The sequence below is a fragment of the Armigeres subalbatus genome, chromosome 1 (assembly GCF_024139115.2).
Source record: "Armigeres subalbatus isolate Guangzhou_Male chromosome 1, GZ_Asu_2, whole genome shotgun sequence".
Taxonomy (NCBI): domain Eukaryota; kingdom Metazoa; phylum Arthropoda; class Insecta; order Diptera; family Culicidae; genus Armigeres; species Armigeres subalbatus.
Window position 1 is genome coordinate 217,362,589 of NC_085139.1, and position 21,711 is coordinate 217,384,299.

Here is a 21,711-nt window from a genome sequence, read left to right on the forward strand (position 1 = left end):
GGACGACTTACAATTGAAGCAATTGATACAGCAAATCAGATAGTGGACACGTTCACCAAACCCCTGGAACCTGGACGTTTCCGCGAACTAAGGACCCTCCTAGGACTTACCGATTCAGGAGGGGTGTTGGAGTAAATCGGCAACAAAGTATGCTGATGACCTCCTTGGAGACCGAAGGCCTCCATAGCAACATAAGTTTTATTGAATAAACAATTGTAGCAAATTTTCATTCCTGTTCAAGCTCTCCACCGAACAAGTTGAATAAATAGTTTTCTGCTGTTAAACTGCTGTTCTACTTTATTCCAACCATCAAGAGTTTTCTAGGATAAAATTTCAGAATCGGCAACTTCTCCGGATGTTTCGGAGCTTTCGGTGGACCACTTAGTTGCCTTCTGGTGTCAAAGGGTGGTCTTTGCAATGATTTTGCTCTCAACACACGGATAACAAAAAACTGCAACTTTCTATTTTCGGACAGTAATCCGGTGAAAATGGTTCTCGACAACGATCCGACGGGAACAAGAAGGCGAGGTGCACAGCGGGCAAGGTGAATCGATCAGGTGGAGGACGACTTGCGGACCCTCCGCAGACTGCGTGGCTGGCGAAGTGCAGCCATGGACCGAGTTGAATGGAGAAGTCTTTTATGTGCAGCACAGGCCATTCCGGCCTTAGTCTGATGATAAATAAAATGCCCACCGTGTTGTATCGTCGCACCCTCTATGAGTGAGTTTGACAGTAACAGGGCTGGGTTCTCTTTTGCCTTAACTCAAACTGCTCGCTTTTTGTTATTTGTCAATTTGGTGTGACGTGGAAATGGAATTCTCACTCGTTGTCATTTCCATGCACAAGGAGTGAGACATGTCTTATTGTTTTTTTTGTCGGTTTCAGGGTCATCATCAGGGAAGGAAATTGGATGGGGACTTGTGGTGGAGCCAACAAGCTGTTCATTGGAACCGAACGGTTACAAATTTTTTATATATAGATATGAGCATTTTAGTTTCGTGGGTACCCGGGTACCCTGCCGGCCATTTAAAGGGTAAAAAATGTCGGAACCCCTCCCTCCACCCCTCCTTAATCAAAATTTCAGTTAACCCGTACAATCGATTTTGGCCGTCATTATTGTGGATATGACAGAGTTTCAACCTCCTACTATGAAAATTCATTTAGATATCGCAAATTGAATTCCAAAAAGGTACCCGGGTACCCAGCCGGCCACACAAGGGTTAAAACCATCAAACATGTCATGCCAAATGAAAATTGACATTATGTTTCATCAATAGTTAGTTTTATCTGTGTTTCTTCCAGTTTGTAAAAAATGAGCAAGAAAAGTAAATAATTTTCTTATACTGAGAAATTCAAAATTCAGGATTTATTTAGGGATTTATATTGATTTGTTTAGTGTCAGGAATAATCGATGAACAAAAGTATATTTGAAAATTAACAGATTGAATGCCGTTCGCTAGGGTACGAACAAGTATGAAGCGACAGAATGTGAATGAGAGGCATAGATACACTTTGTAACAATAATTATTCACTCCAATTTGCATGTTGATTAAATGGAAATGACTCATATTAGTGTGTGTGACCCATGATTGTGGGGTCAGTGTACCATCTATTGAAAGAAAAACAATCGAGGCGTGAATATTTTTGCCTAACGTCCTGGTTGTGGATCTCGACTAATTTAAAAACTAAGGAGCTTAGTGATTTAAGAATTTAGGAATTCATGAATCTTGAAACTAGAAATTTGGGAATTCAGGAATCCTCGCTGAATATCTTCAAGAGTTCTTCCAGAAACCCATCGTGGAGATCCTCCAGGATTCCATTCAGGAGAATCACACAGATATTACTTCTGCAGTTCTTATATGAATTTTTCCTGGAGCTCGATTAAAAAATCATTCTAGAACTTCTCCAGTGATTCCTTTTTTGCTTCCAACAGAAATATCTCCTCGAGACTCTTTAGGAATGTCCCTTAGAATTTTGTCTTTAGAAATTTAGGAATGACCTTTTAGAAATTTGCCCTGAAGCTCTTCTGGGAATCCATGTTGAAGTTCCACAAGCATATCCTTCTTGATTTCCTCCTGAAATTGTTCTGGGAATTTTCTAAATTTAAAATATCACTGCCGAATGATTTTTTTTTTTCTCACATTTGTCACTCCTAAAAGTTGTAATTAACGTGAGTTATTCCAAGAATTCCTGGAAGAAGAATTTCTGGATGAACCCCAGGTAGAATTCCTGAAGGAACTCCAAGAAAAAATCATGAAAGAACTTCACAAGGAAACCCTGGAAAAGCTCCCAAAAATCAATGCAGAAATATTTGGAAGAACTACAGGAGGATCTACAGCAATAATTTTTGGAGGAACTCCAAGAAGAATTTTTGGAGAAACTCCTGGAAGGAAATGTAAGAAAAATATCGGAGGTCAAGTTTGAGACCCAAATATCCGAAACCTAGGGAAGATTTCGCTTCTGAGAGCATGCAAATGAATCTGACATGTTTGAATCGTTTGTTTGATATGTCTTAATACTCGGACAAGTTAAACCATCCTGAACGCTGTGCCTGTGATTAATTTACAGGCATGATGCAAAAGCAAATTTCTTGAATACGGGATGCTCAAGGTACTCTAAACAATCTGGAGCTCTGCCCACGGTATCTTAGGCCATCTGCGAGTTGTGGGGCTTGCCTAGGATGTGGTGGGGTTTGACAGTAGGCCCTGTTAAATCCCTATAAAAAGCTACATGTATCCGCAAGTAGGCCCCACCAAAGCGACCATGTGCCGCTCAAAGCGCACAAGCTCAAGTCCTATAAACTACGCAGCCTCCCGCGGAATGGTAGTCCGAAGCACTTTCTTTTCCCGCAAAAATATCCACAAGGCCACATGGAGATCACCTAACCAAGAAACGGAAAACCAAATCGACCACGTTCTAATCGACGGTAAATTCTTCTCCTACATCACGAACGTCCGCACTTACCGCAGTGCGAATATTGAATCCGACCACTACCTCGTTGCAGTATGCCTGCGCTCAAAACTCTCAACGGTGTTCAACACGCGTCGAAGTCGGACGCCGCGGCTTAACATTGGATGGCTACAAGACGGTAGACTAGCCCAAGGATACGCGAAGCAGCTGGAAGTGGCACGGTGCACTGCACTTGGCACGGTGCCGCCGGATCAGAGAAACGAGTGGTATGACGGAGAAAGTGAGCAGTTAGTGGAAGAGAAGAATGCAGCATGGGCGAGATTGCTGCAACACCGCACGAGGGCGAACGAGGCACGATATAAACGGGCGCGAAACAGAAAAAACTCGATTTTCCGGAGGAAAAAGCGCCAGCAGGTAGATCGAGACCGTGAAGAGACGGAGCAACTGTATCGCGCTAATAACACACGAAAGTTCTATGAGAAGTTGAACCGTTCACGTAAGGGTCACGTGCCACAGCCTGATATGTGTAAGGCCATACACGGGAACCTTCTTAAGAACGAGCGTAAGGTGATTCAAAGGTGGCGGCAGCACTACGAAGAACACCTGAATGACGATGTGGTGGATGAAGATGGTGATGAACCTGGGAGAACACGCGCAGGACGTAATTTTACCTGCTTCGGATCTCCAGGAAATCCAGGAGGAGATTGGCCGGCTGAAGAACAATAAAGTACCTGGGGTTGACCAACTACCAGGAGAGCTATTTAAACACGGTGGTGAGGCACTGACTAGGTGATGGTCTTTCGTGTCTGCTATTCAACATCGCATTGGAAGGGGTAATACGAAGAGCAGGGATTAACACGAGTGGTACAATTTTCAATAAGTCTGTTCAGCTATTTGGCTTCGCCGACGACATAGATATTATGGCACGTAACTTTGAGAAGATGGAGGAAGCCTACATCAGACTTAAGAGAAAGGTCAAGCGGAGCGGACTAGTCATCAACACGTCGAAGACGAAGTACATGATAGGAAGAGGTTCAATAGAAGACAATGTGAGCCACCCAAAGCGAGTTTGCATCGGTGGCGACGAAATCGAGGTGGCAGAAGACTTTGTATACTTGGGCTCACTGGTGACTGCCGAAAATGATACCAGCAGATAAATTAGGAGACGCATAGTGTCTGGAAATCGTACGTACTTTGGACTCCACAAGACGCTCCGATCGAATAGAGTTCGCCGCCGTACCAAACTGACAATCTACAAAACGCTCGAAAGGAAAGTGCTGCGTACCATCTATGGTGGGGTGCAGATGGCAGACGGTACGTGGAGGAGGCGAATGAACCACGAGTTGCATGAGCTGCTGGGAGAACCATCCATCGTTCACACCGCGAAAATCGGACGACTGCGGTGGGCCGGGCACGTAGCCAGAATGTCGGACAGTAACCCGGTGAAAATGGTTTTCGACAACGATCCGACGGGCACAAGAAGGTGAGGTGCGCAGCGGGCAAGGTGGATCGATCAGGTGGAAGATGACTTGCGGACCCTCCGTAGACTGCGTGGTTGGCGACGTGTAGCCATGGACCGAGCCGAACGGAGAAGACTCTTATATACCGCACAGGCCACTTTGGCCTTAGTTTGAATAAATAAATAATAATAATAATAATAATCTAGCACAAACTGATTCAACAAAGCATCCTGTAACATTTGAAATTCAAAACCGAAATGACCATCAAAATCTTGAAAACTATAACAAACTTCCACTCTACGATGCTTTCCCCAAAAATTGTCTGGTCGTCCGTTGTCCATTTCTCCACACTGTCCTGTGTCCCATCTTCTCAAATGTATATTTTTCCGAATTTCCGAACGCAAATAGCAGCACAACAGCCATCATCAAAAATTGAAATAACTCCCCCGACTCAGTTTGTGTGCCGGAATAATTAAGCCTTTGGCTACCGCTGGTGTTCCCCCTCTCAATCGGAGACCCAACCAAGCGGAGGACTATGTATACTCCTGCAGGCAACGGGCAACATCCACTAAGAATATTCCATACAATGAGCAACACTGTTTAGTCCTGCATTGTAATAAAAATGTTCGCGTTGAGAAGTAAAAACAAAAACACTACACAATAGCAGTTGGGTGAGTGGTGCTTTCAACCAACAAAAAACTTGACTGATTCATCTAGTGGTGCTTTTGCATTTCTTTTTTTTTTGTAAATGAACGAATGCTTCCAAGTTGATGCATTGAAATATTTAATCAAACTATACGTAAAGTTTAGACGTTATAATATGTTGTGTAATCTTTGATTGATTTCAAGTTTTGACTGAAGAAATCTACCTAACTCACTGGTCTAAAAACGTGTAACTGGAGGTCATCTACGTATGAATGGTATTTTCATTTGATGAACACTTTTAATAATTGAAAGGAACATTAACCTTGGGTAACTTTCTGGATATCATGCAATTTTTTTCCTCCTACTTCGAAACTGTTGAATATGGTTACCGAAAAATTGTTTTTTGTTTGGTACACAAACTCACAGGCAGACATCATCGCAATTCATCGAGTCAAATTGAGCAACATACGGCACACAGCCCTCCAGGCCTCCTGCCAAAATCTCATTTCGGGAATGAACATAGAACCTTTCGGTATACCTTGGAGCACCAGAAGGACGAAAATACCATCAACAGCAGCTTTGAACAACGTGCCCCCGGAGTTCAGTTGGAAGTGAAATTTCCACATCAAATTCATTATTCCGGTGCATGGTTTTCCACTTTCCCTTCCGGGTCGGGCGATGCTGTTCTAGAGAGCGTGTGCGCCATCATAGTAGGTACGATATTCCGGAATGACCAGAGAGAAATAGCGAAACACAAAAATACTCAGCCGCAACCGCCGGACGCAGGAAAAAAAATCGTCAAACCAGAGTGAGCTGATAAGATATCCAGGTACCGGGACCGAGGACATTTCATGCTAGAGGAGTAGTAATAGTGATGAAAAAATATGGGAATTCATAATGGGCAGCTTAGCGAGTATGCTTTCAGCTTAGAACTGATTCATCAGGACCAGCTCTAACCGATTCGACCGCCACCACATTGGTCAACATCAACATCTTCCCATAGGTATCTACCAACTGTGGACTAACGGCACGTAAAACGTCCATTATCCGATGATGATGGTGGCTAGTTCACCGAGCATCACCGCGAAAGGATGTTATCTCGTACAGCAACGGACGTTGTTCCAGATTTTGTATTTCACGAATAAATAATGTGAGAAGTAAATTTGCAGAAAAGCAATTCATCTAATATCGATTAGTATGATAAACACTTTTTAAGAACTTGGTTGGAAAGGGGTAATGACCCCTCAAGGTGATGCGAAGGTTAAAATCCCAAACACATTTTAAAAAATAATTCTTCCTTTATAATCCTAATGCGACAGCCTCTAATTGCCTCGGCTGGACAGAGATGCAAGCCAGATGATGTTCTGTGACTGGACAACTGCCAGATCCAGATGTGGTTTCAATCACCCATACAACACTTTTTTGTAGAATGTGTCCTTTCCATTTGAAAAAATATGTACAAAAGAATTTTGGAAAAACTAATTGAATGCCTTGTGCAATAAAGTCTACATGTTCAAAAAGTTTTTATTTTATCTGAGAGTGTGGTGCCAACTCCGCGAAATACTTCGCCAAATAAGAATATCAATTATCATGTTTTCAAAAATGAGCGATTCCAAGCAACAGCATCAAAATTTAAGAAAATTTTTAATTCATGGTTTTCTATTGAGTTGAAACTTTGCACAGTTTTTCAATTTCATCTAAATCGTCATTTTTCGATATCAAATCTTCATATTGAGTCACGACTAACTTTTCAAAAGGGTGTATGTGAAAATGGTTCAAAAATATTTAAAAAGCTGCACAGCAAAAACGGAATGTTCGATTGTTATGATTTTTCAGCAAAGTTAGACAACTAAATGGTGATTCTTAAGAAAATGTGCACAGTAAAAAAAATTTTTGCCTTTAAAAATATCATTTTTGTCACAAAACTCAAATATCTCAAAACCCTATCTTTTTCGAACGTAATTTTTTTAGGAAAACGGTCCATTATATTAGCTATCTACCATAAAATTTGGTGATGGTAAACTAATAAACAAAAAAGTTATGACATTTCAAACATTTCACAATTTTAATATATAGTAAACAAAAAAATTTCCGTGTATTTTTTTTCAAGAATCGCAGTTTGATGCTGATTTTATTGTTAAGGGCCTTGCGTGAGTTAAACAAGTTGTTTGTATGATATTCCATATTTATGTATTCATCGATATTATGTATATTATATGTATAAATATTATATGTATAAATAAATAAAAATGAATTAATATTATCCTAAGTATTAAATTAAATGTGGCAGTTACACAATGTTGTTATAGAAACTCTAAGAGTTTTGGGTTTGAATTTTGGTATGGGTTATGATATCATGAAAACAGTTTATTAATACTTATTTTTATTTATTTTTATTCAAATTTTTTAAAATATCGAACACTTTTGAATTATTATCAGCACAGTTTGAGTATAGTTTTGCTTTAATTTTATTTTCCGACAATGGAATGAAACAGTGAAATTTTTGGGTTCCTTGGATCGTTTTCGCGTTATTAAATTGCTCGCTGAGCTCTGAAGCCTTTATTTCGTACTCTTCAGTAGTAGTAAAACAAAATGATAATTTGGTTAAATCTTTTCTTTTCTACGATTTGCCCAATCAAAAGTTCTTTCGCAGTTTTAATTGGATGCTCACGTTCTTTGGCTAAACTTGCTCTTGTGGCCATGCGCTTTATTGTTCCTCCAATAGCATCACAAGGACCTTTGCCATGTGATGTAGCAAAAAATGCCATTCTGCATCAATTCCGTACATTGATTTAAATTGACATAGGCTCGAAAAATTCTTACGATTTTTGTACTGCGACGCTGCTCCATCAGACATGAAATATATCTTTTGAGTTCTTTATGCTTATCAACGCGTAAAAGTTAATCATTTTTCAATGAACAAGTTTACGGATACTGAATCGTGTCTTAAATCTTCGGAAATTATAATAAAACTTAAGTGTTCAATTTGCGTACTTCCATTAAAATAAATAACGAATGGATGAATTGTAGCTTGTTGTACGTTCCAGTGATGGGACTGCACTTCATCTTGCAATACAAAGCTGTAATTTTCAGAAAAATCACAAATGACTAAAAATTCACCATTTTGTAATGTATTTTTCGTATTTTTTAAAAAGCTGGATTGTTCTGTTTTAATGAAATCGTGAGGGATTAAACTTTCTAATTTCAAGCAAAAATATGACACAAACTCATCTACAGGTTTTACAATAGTTTCTAGGTCACACCTATCCGTGGTCACTAGGGTGGTTCAAAAAATCGATTTTGCTCCACAGTGCTCATCTGATTCTTTACCATGTTCTGAGTGACCTCTGAAAATTTGAGCTCATTTGGATTAAAACTGATTTAGCACAAGCCGTTTCAAGTTTGCATGGAAATTAGTATGGGGAAATATATTTTTTCATTATACTGTTAATGACGTTTCCCCATCAAGCGCATGTTAAAAGAAAACCTACATAGCTAAAAGGAATACTCAACAGTTTTCACTCAGTGAAAACCGCATCTCAATTAATCGTTCCAATAATTAGTAATCGAATTTAATCTATACCGTGGTTTTCTGGAGTTAATTGCATAACTCATCAACAGGCAACATTGCTGCTCGTGGCGCGAAAGATAGCACACACAAATTCAGGCTACTATGTTGCACTGCACATTTCAGTGATGCCCTCAAAGAAATTTAACGATCATGACTAAAGATTCGCAACCTGTCTTAAAATCGATTACTAATTATTGGGACGATTAATCAACATGCGGTTTCCGTTGGGTGAAAGCTGTTGAGTATCCCTATTAGCTATGTAGGTTTTCTTCTAACCTGCGCTTAATGGGGAAACGTCATTAACAGTATAATGAAAAAATATATTTCCCCATACTAATTTGCATGCAAACTTGAAACGGCTTGTGCTAAATCAGTTTTAATCCAAATGAGCTCAAATTTTCAGAGGACACTCAGAACATGGTAAAGAATCAGATGAGCACTGTGGAGCAAAATCGATTTTTTGAACCACCCTAGTGGTCACCCATTGCTCAAATGATAACTGATCAATATATTTTTCTTCAAACTCAGCGAATAAAGTATTTTCCAATGATGAAGAATCTGGACAATCCGAACAAGATCGTAGATAGCAATTTGATGTTGTATTTTCACACAAAAGACTACCAGTTAACATTTTAATATCCTTTGTTAAATTGATTCTTTTCAAACTATGTAAAATAAAATTAATATTCTCATGGGTTGTGCACACACACATTATGTGTTCCTGAATTGGAAAGAAGCTTACATTGCCTTGGCCGAAGGCTTGCAAATGAGGAAAAACCTATTTTAATATTATCGTGAATTTCCTTGAAGCGTGTGTACGCTTCTTTCAAAGTCGTCATCATTAATCGTTTTTGGATTGCTTGACGCTTTCCATCTTTTTTTACTGATACATAATCTTTTGACCAGGCATAGCTCGACTTACTTCATCATCTTCAAAATATTGAACTACTATTTCTTTTGTCTCATCTGTTAATGCAGTACTAGACCTAGTATTTTTGGTTGAAAGACAGTTATTCTTCAATTGTTTTGCCTCTTTTACTGTATTTCTATTGGTTTTGAACTCATCAATGGCATCCTGAATAGACCACGAACTTGGCAGCATCGACAAAATCTATAATTTTTCTTTCCTTGTCGTGGCTGCATTCGAGAACCTTTCCTTCATATTTATAATTACCTCATCGTAGTCTGTATTTTCCACATCATCAGGTCCTAATTTGAAGAGGTTTCTTCGTACAGCTTCGTTTATTTCACGGTATTTTTCTCCGGGTAATAAACGTAGTCCATCTTACTCCATTTAATCGAGTCACTTTTATCCCAGCTATGCCCTCGTTAAAGCGTTCGATGTTGACCTTTTGGATACACTCATCTTCCGATTGATTTGTTGAAACAGATTTCGCTGATGGTACGGTGGCAAGGCTCTCAGCACTTAATACTTCTGGTAATTCCTCAGTTGTTGTCGATACATCTGGCAATTCCTCAGTTGCTGTCGTTTTCGAACTTCCTGCGCTCTGCTCAACCGATGATATACAGATTGCTCTTTTGTCAACGTTTAGACGGCAGGACGTGCAAATGCGTAAATTTGTATTCAATGTGGACATTGGAGCATAACCAGTCGCTTTCAGTTTATCTATGGTGCTTTCGGTGAGATTTCGTAACTCTTTTGAACACTTTTTTCCATCAAACGGCCTACAACAGTTGAGAAAGCGGCTACTCATGTTGTTCGTAATATTTCAATAAACAAAATCACTTTTAAGTTTTTACTGACTAGTTTGGTGTCATTTGCATGACTGAAGAAAAAAATTACTATAAGATCTTTAGCAACCTTAGTAGTAGTAATTTTTTTGCTTTTTCGTGAGCATTGTCATGGTATGTACCTATCATGCATTTGTTGTTGTTGAAGATACCCGTTTCCTCCCGATCATAAAGTCTATTCTCTAAGAGGTATATTTTTTGCAGGTAAACTATAGACGTACACGTGTATATAAATCTTTGATTTTGCAGCTTTTGTCTTAAAAATAACATTTCTGATATGTTTCTATCAACGTTATTATCAACAGGTTTCAACACTATTAAAAGAATTTTTCGCCAGTCACGTGCAATGAAAATTATGACACTATCAATACTTTTGATCACAACACTGGATCGTGTCTAAGTTTCTTATAGATGCTATGAATACATAAATATGGAATATCATACAAACAACTTGTTTAACTCACGCAAGGCCCTTAACAATAAAATCTGCATCAAACTGCAATTCTCGAAATAACTTACACAGAAAAAATTTTTTTTTTACTAAATGTGAAAATTGTGAAATGTTTGAAATGTCATAACTTTTTTGTTTATTAGTTTACCATCACCAAATTTTTATGGTAGATAGCTAATATGTAGATAGCTGCTATGTGTAAGGTTCTACTAGTTTCTCGTTAATGATATTACGTTCTTACGCATTGTTATTGTTTTTAAAAAATCGTGTTTGTATGTTCATGTGATGTTCAGCAGCACCGTTTAACTACTGCTACTTTTTAATTTGAACCAATCGCTGTTTTAATACGGTTTTTTACTAATTAATTACGCGAAGTGATCAGTCAGTGTTATTGCCATATCCGATAGTTCTGTGCTTCATACTCGCATACTCGCATACTGTTGTGCATAGAAACGTCTCCTGCCGGTGAATAGCGCAACATCGCAGCACATTTTATCATTCATCGCTACTTGTTGTCTACCTATCAGGCGAACACGCAATGGCAAAATTTTGCGCCGAATGCAGCGATGCCATCACAGGCATTGGTTTTGTTGTTTGTCGTGGTTACTGTGGGGCTACATTCCACATGAATGCTTGTTCTGGTGGTGTTACTCGTGCGATGCTAAATTATTTTACTACGCATAAAAAGAACTTGTACTGGATGTGCAACAATTGCGCCGATCTTTTTGAGAATGCTCATTTTAGGGCAATTTCGTCCCGATCTGACGATCAATCACCGCTAGCTACGCTAACCACTGCTATCACAGAGCTACGCACCGAAATAAAGCAGTTAAATTCAAAGCCACCGGTTCAAACGTCGACACCAGCTAGCACCCGTTGGCCTCTCATCGAATCACGCAGACCAAGCAAACGACCACGCGATATTGATGTTGTAGCTATCTCTGAGAAAAACCGTATGGGATGCAAGCAACCACTGGACGATGTTGTTTCGGTTCCAATTTTCAACGATACCAAAGATAGCAAATTTTGGCTTTATCTGTCGAGAATAAGACCTGATGTTTCTAATGACGCGGTGTGCGCCATGGTTAAAGCTAATTTAGCTTTGGACGCTGATCCAGACGTAATCAAGCTTGTTGCTAAAGATAAGGACATAAGTACGCTGAATTTCGTTTCCTTTAAAATTGGATTGGATCCGTCACAAAAAAGCAATGCTTTAAACCCAAGCACCTGGCCTGAAGGACTACTGTTTCGTGAGTTTGAGGATTACGCTTCTCAAAAATTTCGGGTGCCGATGAAAACGAGGAAACCAATGACGCCGCTGCTTATTCAATGTACCTCTCCTGCTATTACTCCTGTCATGGATCTCAGCTAAACCCGGGAGGCACCAATATTAACATTTTGGAAGACCCATATCCCCCCATTACAGTCGAGCCGTTGCCGCCAGCGTTCAACAGTCGTCCTGGTCCTGTGTATGGATCCGGAGACGGGTCTTCCAGCCTGCATACCAAGGCAAGTATATATTAATCTGCGATCGCTCACTACCTGGAGAAGTCAACATTTCCAGCCCCTTTTCATCGTCTCAATTACTCAACATTTGACTACCACTGGGATGCAAGCCTGCCAGCCGTAAGGAAGCCCCAAACCCCCCATCGCAGTCGTGCACTCCCAGCCAGCGATCGACAGTCATCCCGGTCCTGTGTATGGGTGTGGTGAAGGGGTCTTCCAAAATCCGAATGCAGGCAAGTACTTATACGATTTTAATTGCAACCATTCACTGCCTGATGAGAACATCATTTCCAGTCAATTAGCATCGATGCAATCTTTCGACAACAGACCGCCACCGGGATGCAAACCTGCTAGCCAGAAGGAAGCCCCAATACCCCCCATCACAGTCGTGCACTCCCAGCCAGCTATCGACAGTCATCCCGGCCCTGTGTATGGGTGTGGTGGAGGGGACTTCCAAAATCTGAATGCAGGCAAGTACATATCCGCATCGAGCAATTCAACCCCTCACTCCTCCTCCGTTCACAGACCGACTCGTGACTTGCGAGTTTATTATCAAAACACAAGAGGACTGCTAACCAAATTGGACGACGTTTATCTCGCTTATCTGCACTCGATGGCGAATACGATGTGTATGTGTTCACTGAGACCTGGCTGGACGAGAGGATTAATTCCGTTCAAATGTTTGGTACCTCCTTCAGTGTGTACCGAGTCGATCGAAACAGTTCTAACAGTAATCGCTCACGCGGCGGTGGTGTCTTGATAGCTGTTTCCAACGCGCTTGCTTCATGTCAAATCGCCGTTGGCCGATTTACTTCAATTGAAGCGGTCTGGGTAAAAGTGAGTCTCCCAACAAGGAATGCTTTCATTGAAGCATTGTATATTCCTCCGGACGGAAGGAATGATAGTGGTATAATTTAACAACATCTTGATGCCATTGAATATGCTTCTTCTTTGACTGACCTGGTGGATGTACTTCTTGCTTGGTGACTTCAATCAACCTGGGCTTATTTGGCTGCAATCTGGGCATAGGTATGCATTTCCTGATCCGGACAATTCGACAACTACTCCTGCCAGCCGTCTACTCATCGATGGAACTGCTTTCCTTGGACTAAGCCAGATTAGTTTGATATCAAATTTCCAAAATCACTTCCTCGATTTGGTGTTTGTTAGCGAAAATTTACTACCTGACTGTGCGGTCGACGAGGCACCGGATGCCATAGTTCCGCTCGATAATTATCATCCTGCTCTGGTGATATCTATCGCGAACAGTGATCTTGTCAGATTCGATGATAGCTCGAATGCTGACTGTTTGAATTTTCGCAAGACAGATTTCGAACTACTCCGGCGCAAATTATCCCTATTTGACTGGAATGCTTTGAATGACTTGGATATTGACACAGCGGTTGGCCGTTTTAACTGTTTCCTCAGTGACTGTGTATTTGCCTCCGTACCGAAGCGCCAACCTCCAAGAAAACCACCATGGATTAATGCTACGCTACGCAACCTCAAACGGGAACGTGCTAGGACTCTTCGTGCCCTGACTAACCGCCGTTGTGCTATCACTAAACGAAATTTCTCAATCGCTAGTAATTGTTATCGCCACTATAACAAGCATCTTTACAAGCAGTATGTGTCTCGCATGCAGCATAATCTTCGCCGTCATCCCAAGGGATTCTGGTCGTTCGTCAATACAAAGAGGAAAGAAAACGGACTACCGTCAAGAGTGTTTCTTGACAATGATGTTGCCTTGAATGTCGAGAACAAATTTAATCTCTTCGCCAAACACTTTTCGACCGTCTTTTCTAATGCTTTGCCATCTCAAGCTGACATCGCAAGAGCAGCGAGAGATGTACCTAACAATGTCATCAGCATGGATGTTTTTACCGTTGAAACTGATATGGTTGTCTCGGCGATAAATAGGATAAAATCGTCCTTTTCAGCAGGCCCTAGTGTTATACCATCAGCGGTTCTGAAAAAGTGTTCCGATATCTTGGCTATCCCTATGTGCATGCTTTTCAACTTATCACTCCGTCAGCAAAAGTTGCCTACTCAATGGAAGTGCTCTACCATGTTTCCGGTGTACAAGAAAGGAGACAAATGCGACGTGAGAAACTACCGAGGCATTACTTCTCTTGGCGTGGAATCAAAAGTGTTCGAGTCACTGATCTACGAAAAACTGTTTGTCTCATGAAAAAACTACATCAGTTCGTATCAACATGGCTTCTTTCCGGGTCGATCCGTAGAAACGAATCTCGTCAGCTTTACATTATTTTGTATGGATAATATACGCAAAAGCTCCAAGTCGATGCCGTGTATACTGATCTACAAGCAGCATTTGATAAAGTGAATCACGACATACTGTTTGCAAAACTTGGTAAAAATGGGATGCTCCACAACATTCTGCAACTGACTTCCATCATATCTAGTGCAACGTCAAGTAACCGTCATCATTGGAGATCACTCATCCCATTGTTTTTCGAACGGTTCCGGAGTCCCCAAGGAAGCACGCTGGGTCCATTGCTGTTTTCGCTCTTCGTGAATGACGTAACTTTTATCCTGCAGCGTGGAGGCCTGCTGTTGATGTTTGCAGACGATCTCAAATTATACATCGTTATTCGAAATCTGGCGGACTGCCAAGAATTGCAGAAGCTCCTGGATTTATTCAAATGTTGGTGTGAGCGTAATATGATGGTCCTGGCTGTTTCAAAGTGTTACGTAATAAGCTTTCATCGCACTGCCGAAACCGTGGTTTTCGATTATAGTATCGCAGGAACAACTTTACAACGTGTGGATCATGTTAAAGATCTAGGCGTCGTGTTGGATGACAGGCTAACTTTCAGACGCCATTTTTCAACTACGATCGACAAAGCGAATCGCCAGCTTGGTTTTATTTTTAAAATCTCAAATGAATTCCGCGATCCTTTATGCTACAAAGCCTTATACTGCTCATTGGTACGCTCTCAACTCGAATTTGCTTCTGCTGTCTGGAATCCATATCAAGCTGTTTGGACTGTTCGGTTCGAAGCTGTGCAACGCAAGTTCGTACGATATGCCCTGCGCCATCTCCCATGAACGGACCCGCTGAATTTACCACCGGATGCTGATCGCTGTAGTCTGCTGGGGCTAGATGCTCTTGATAAGCGGAGAAACGTGGCGCAAGCCGTTTTCATCGCCAACTTCTGTTATCCGAGTACGACGTGCCAGATTTATTGGAAAAATTCAATTGTATGCAGCCTCACGATCCCTTCGACCTCGAGATTTGCTCTTCGAAGAAAGGCATAACACTAATTATGCTGCCAATGGCTGCTTTGTCGCTATGATCCGCCATTTCAACGAGGTGTCGGAACAATTCGACTTCAACATCAATTCATCCGCGTTTCGTCAACGGCTAAACAGATATTTTATCAACTGACCTTTAGTTTTAAGTTTTCATGTAGACGACACAGTCAGATGAAATAAGCAAAATAAATAAATAAATAAATAATGGACCGTTTTCCCTAAAAAAATTACGTTCGAAAAAAGATAGGGTTTTGAGATATTTGAGTTTTTGTGACAAAAAAGATATTTTTAAAGGCAAAAAAAATTTTTTTTTTACTGTGCACATTTTCTTAAGAATCACCATTTAGTTGTCTAACTTTGCTGAAAAAATCATAACAATCGAACATTCCGTTTTTGCTATGCAGCTTTTTAAATATTTTTGAACCATTTTCACATACACCCTTTTGAAAAGTTAGTCGTGACTCAATATGAAGATTTGATATCGAAAAATGACGATTTAGATGAAATTGAAAAACTGTGCAGAGTTTCAAATATTTTCGAAATGATCGCTCAGGATCGACTGACATGCCCCCGTGGAATGCCTCAAATTATCAACAAATACAACAGCAAAGTTTTATTTCCCGAGGGTTGAATTTTGATAATTTATAAAAAGATTTTTTCTCATTTCAACATAGCTTAAACACCCGCTGCCGAACCATCTGGACATACATTTGCTTTTAGCAATAACAACACGTGGCTACCAGCTCTCACCGATGACTCTATATCCTTACTCCACTTAATGTCTCTGTTCCTCGGAAACCAACAGACAGCAGGGGCCACACAACACCAAAAGATCAGGTGTTGTTTCAATTTCAACAGAAAACCTCGACTAGGTGGTACGCGAAACAAAAACAAATGAAAAATTGCACTCTTGGTCCCAAATGGACGGAGACTATTCATTTTGCAGTAACGAAAGTATTTTATTCGAATTAATCACTCTAAAAGTGAGATGAAATGCTATTATAGCAAACACTCTTGGCGTACGGCATCTATTATACCTGATAACCGAATCAATTTGGTTCAAATTCAACACTTTGAATCAAAATAATCTAACTATGCCTACAGAACAGAAACCATTCTTTCATATTGGCCTAGACTACGAGAATAAATTTGATTCCATTTCTTTCGTTTCGCGCAATTTGTTCTCATGTTCTCGGAATTGTAACCGGGTCATAGCCAATAACCATTCATCTTCGAATTCGATACATAGTCTACGGGATCAGCCAATGCGGAGGCTGGGAAGGGATTCATTTTTCAACGCCAGATAGCAGTTCGCATACGGAACAGCCAGATGTCGGAATTGGGCCGGCCCGAACTGTGATGTCGGTAACGACACCACGGTTCAATATGTCTCATGTACACATTTTTTTGGATTGTTCGTTTAGTCTCACCTAGAAGAGGGAGGCCTAATAGAGAGCCATTACCATGTTTACGAGAAATAAATTTTTATGGCGTTTTTTCCTCGCCTTTTTCATCGATGAGGGAGCCTCCTCTAAATCTTTGCCGGTTAGGAACCTAACCATTCAAACCGATTTGGTTCCAAACAGTTACAAACAAAGTACAGTGCTTTACACAATTTTGAAAACAACAAAAGCTTTCAAATAATTTGCGTAGAGAATAATCTACGGAAGAATTTACCGTTGAAAATCAAATCAACTTCCCGTGAACATAGGGAGTTCCCGTTGCAAATCGAATGAATTCTTGGTGCTGGATATAACATATTGTAAACTGTATGCAACATATTGTAATGCTCTGCATCATACTATTTGATTTTCATTAGCCTCGTGCTGGATTTGTTTGAAGACGGTTGTCTCCGCACGCAGCAGTTCGCCCCGATTTAACCATTCCGTGTTGCTTGGTGATTGCTTTTTTGCCTTGCAACGAAGATTGTCCACGAACCGGCGTACGTAAGATACAGCACGGACCAGGCGCTCCCATTTTGAAAACCGTTCGTACTGCAGCAGCTCTTCCCTGGCTACTGCAAGGTGAAGATGAATCGGACGAAGTTCTTCCGAAGACTCCTCTTCTTTCGTTGTTTGCTGTGGCCACGAATTCGGATGCTCGTATAGAAATTTTGGAGCTTGAAACCAGCGACTGCTGGAGGTGATATCGGGACCTTTGCCCCACTTTGTGGCCTCGTCAGCGACATTCATACGCGAAGGCACCCAGCGCCATTCATCGACCTGCGTGAGATCGTGGATTTCTGTCAACCTGAATGCGACAAATTGCCGATATTTCCTGGGATCTGCCCGCAACCAAGAGAGAAAGGTGCAGGAATCACTCCAGAACGTTTTGCGACTGATTGACTGAAGTGTGTGGTTCTCAATTACGGATTTCGAAAGTCGGGCACCGAGAACGGCGGCTGACAACTCTAGCCTGGGAATCGACAGCAGTTTCAGGGGGGCAACCTTCGTTTTCGCTGACACCAACGAGCATCGAACTCTTGTTTCTTCGACGATTCGGAAATATGCTACGGCTGCAAAGGCTTCCTCGGAAGCGTCTACGAAAATGTGCAGCTCGGCGGTTCTGTAGCCTTCGGAAGAGTAGCCAGGGAAGTAGCAACGTGGGATTTCGACTTGATTCAGCTGCTGGAGTAACTTGACCCATCGCTTCCACTGCTCAAGCAGTGTGTCACCAATGCGTTCATCCCAACCAAGTCCAGAGCGCCAGATATGCTGCACAAGCACTTTTCCGTGGATGACGAAGATGGCTACCAGTCCGATGGGGTCGAAGATGCTCATCACAGTGCGCAGAACTTCTCGTTTGGTTGGAACAGTAGAAAGTAGAGCCTGGATTTCTTCTCGGAAAACACCTTGGAAAACAAAGACATCCGGTTCAGGCTTCCAGACCATTCCGAGAACGCGTTCGTAAGCGTCCGACCTGTCAATCCAAACTTTTTCCATCATTTCTGTTGGCTGTTCCCCGACCCGTTTGAGAACGTAACTAGAGTTCGACAGCCAATTTCGAATCACGAATCCGGCCTTGGAGTGCACTAACTTGACCTGTTCTGCTAGCTCCACTGCTTCCTGCTCGGTGTCCACGCTGCACAGAAAATCGTCTACATAATGGCGTTTCGTGATTGCCTCCGCTGCCCGCGGAAACTCTTCGGAAAACTCTTCGGCATTCCGATTTTTGACGAATTGAGCTGCAGAAGGTGAGCAGGTGGAGCCGAACGTTGCTACGTCCATGACGAACACCTCGAAGGGCTTGGAGGGATCGTCCCGCCACAGGAACAGCTGTGCCGATCGGTCCTCAGGCCGAATCAAGATCTGGTGGAACATCTCGCAGATGTCAGCGCTGATGGCCACCTCAAACTGGCGAAACGAAGACAGAACCGCCGGAAGCGGTACGAGCAAGTCCGGACCAGCAAGAAGAGCAGAATTGAACGAGTGCCCTTGGACTTTAGCGGCCGCGTCCCACACTAATCGAACCTTGTTCAGCTTCCTTGGGTTTGTAACGACGTTCAACGGCAGAAACCAGGTCCGCTTAGGGTCGAAACTGGCAAATTCCTCCGGACTAGCCTTATGTGCGTATCCCTTGGCTTGGTATTGTGTAATCTGGATCTTCACGTTGTCGTATGGATCGGGCCTTGATGCTAGGCGGCGCTCGAGACAGCGGAACCGCTTTTCCGCCATGGGCCGACTATTCGGGAATTCCACGTGGTCGCACCTCCACAGCAAGCCGGTCTGGAACCTCCCTGATTCCGTCCGTACAGTAGTCTCTTCCAGAATTTGACGGGCACGTCGATCATCGTCGCTCTCTTTCGTGGAAGTTACAGCACCCGCACTTTCCAAAGCAAAGAACTCCTTCACTAGGTCGTGGAGCTCTTGATCGGGCGAACGAACGGAAATGTGAGACAGCTGATGGGTGGACTGGACCACTTCGCCGCACGTGCTTCCATAGACTGTCCAGCCCAGCCTGGTTTTGGCTGCGATCGGACTGCCTCTAATTCCTTCTCTACTTTTCCGTGTTGCCATCACAAACGAATTATCCAAGCCGATCAGGATCGTGGGAACGGCGGTCGCGTAGCTTTGGACAGGTAGTCCTTGTAGATGGGGAAATTGCTTGGTAAGTTCACTGAAGGCCAATGACTGGGCCGGAAGGTTGAGACTCTTCACAGTATGCACTTCCTTCAAGTCGAATCTTGTGGTATTTGTCGTACCCGAAATCTGCAACTTTATCAGCTGTGATTCGTCTTCCACCCGCTCAACTCCACTGGTCCACTGCAAACAGAGGAGATGTACGTTGCCGGTCACGCCGAGCTCTGCAGCTACCTTCGCTTCCACCAGAGTTCTGGATGAGCCGTCGTCGAGAAAGGCGTACGTCCTGATTGTTTTGCCATTCCCGTGTAGCGACACCGGTAGAATCCGGAACAGGACGGTTTGCTTGGGCTGACGATGAACGGTAACTGTGCTTGTAGTTGCTGCGTTTTCTGTTGCTCTAGATAATTGTGGATTCCCAAGATGTAGTAGCATGTGGTGCCGATCCTCACAACCAGTCTCCCCACAGTTGCTTGCCTTGCATGGGAATCTGCCGTGAGAACCCAAACAACGACGACAGAGGAACCGCTCCTGAACCAATTTCCAGCGATCTTCGAGAGTCATCTTGCGGAAGCTGTAGCAATCCTTGATTTTGTGACCGTCCTTCTGGCAGGCTACACACGGCTTCGGCTTGTTCTCCTTATGATTGGCTGCTACACTTTCCACTGCCTTCTCCTCAGAAGTGTGCATAAACATCTTCTCCTTCGTCTTCGGTTTTTCTTGCTTGCCATGTCCATCTGCTTCACAGAGAAACGTCACCTCACTGGCGGCTGTCACAATCTGGTCCATGTAGTTGCCAAACGTAGTAAGATCGGCGTTCACATGTTGGCGCTTGAAGAGTGACCAGTTTAGCTTGAGGGTGGCTGGCAATTTACTCACCAACTCCTGAAGCAACAAGGGATTCGAAAGGTGATCGTGAAAACCCGCTGCTTGGAGGTGGCTACAAAGGTTTTTGCACGCCAAACCGAAACCGATCAGGCTCTCCAGGTGTTCAGGCTTGGGGGTTGGCGTTGCACGTAGCTTGGATAGTAGCGAGTTGATGATCTGTTCTGGGCGTCCGTATAGAGTTTTTAACGTGTCGATGATCAGCGGCACGGATGTAGGATGCATCATATGGCTTCGAACAGCCTCCAACGCGTTTCCTTTGAGGCACCGCTGCAACCGCATAAGGTTTTCGCCATCGGAATAGCCACACATATCGGTCGTATTTTGATAGCAGCTCAGGAACAACGGCCACTCGACGGGATCACCGGCGAAAGCAGGAAGCTCTCTGGGCACGACGTGTCTGGCGGCGAGTTGCTGTGAGGTTGGACTACCGAATAGTTGTCGGCGGGGAACATCGTGGGCGACGGACAGATTAGCGACGTTGGGAACAGATGTGGGAACCATCGATGACATAATTGGAGACAATCGAGATGAAACTGTATACACGGAGGGGGGAGTAGATTGGGCTTGGGGCGTACTCATATGCGCAGGAACAAATGGTAGAATGGGGGGAAGTAAGCATGGTCCGGTGGCCGGAGGGGGAGTTTTATTCATTTGTTCAATAGCTCGGGTCGGAAGATATGCATCGACCGAGCTTGCAACATTCAGTTGCGGTGCGTATTGGAGCGCGTTTGACTTACCGAGCTGGTGACCCTGGTGTTACCGTCGGTGGTCGGAAAATCGTAGGCAACGTTGCGCGCTAGCCGAGGAACATTCACCGTTGATGATTGCGTCGGCTGGAATCGCCGAGCTTCGTCCGGAATTTGATCTGGATCCTGGATTTGATGGGGTGTCTTGGCCATCAGCCGCTGCTGGATACAGTCCGCCCGTTTCTGCAGCTCGCTCAGCTGCTCCATTAACCCTTCCGGTGTGTGAGTTGCCGAGATGGAAAAATTCACTTCAGTCGGCGACGGATGATGATCCGTCGGTAATGTTATGAAGCCACCTACGGCGCCCTCACAGTCGGTTGTGCTGTTTACAGCAGTCGTTTGTTCGTTGTTCTTAGCTAGCAAATGTGCGAGCCGACGACGAGTTGGGACAAACGATGAGCCAGTAGCATGCGGTACCTTCGAC

The 21,711-nt window shown here is 42.8% G+C and overlaps 1 protein-coding gene across 1 annotated transcript; it reads right to left on the bottom strand.

Moving 5' to 3' along the window:
* Positions 1-17,370: 17,370 nt before the first annotated feature.
* LOC134206991 (uncharacterized) lies at positions 17,371-21,051 on the bottom strand. The gene has a single exon (XM_062682733.1). It carries the CDS (start codon positions 21,049-21,051, stop codon positions 17,371-17,373), a length of 3,681 nt encoding a protein of 1,226 aa, XP_062538717.1.
* Positions 21,052-21,711: the final 660 nt, after the last annotated feature.

Bases quoted from the DNA above. Each gene is read 5' to 3' on its own strand.
- LOC134206991 (XM_062682733.1), bottom strand. From the start codon at position 21,051: ATGTCATCGATGGTTCCCACATCTGTTCCCAACGTCGCTAATCTGTCC.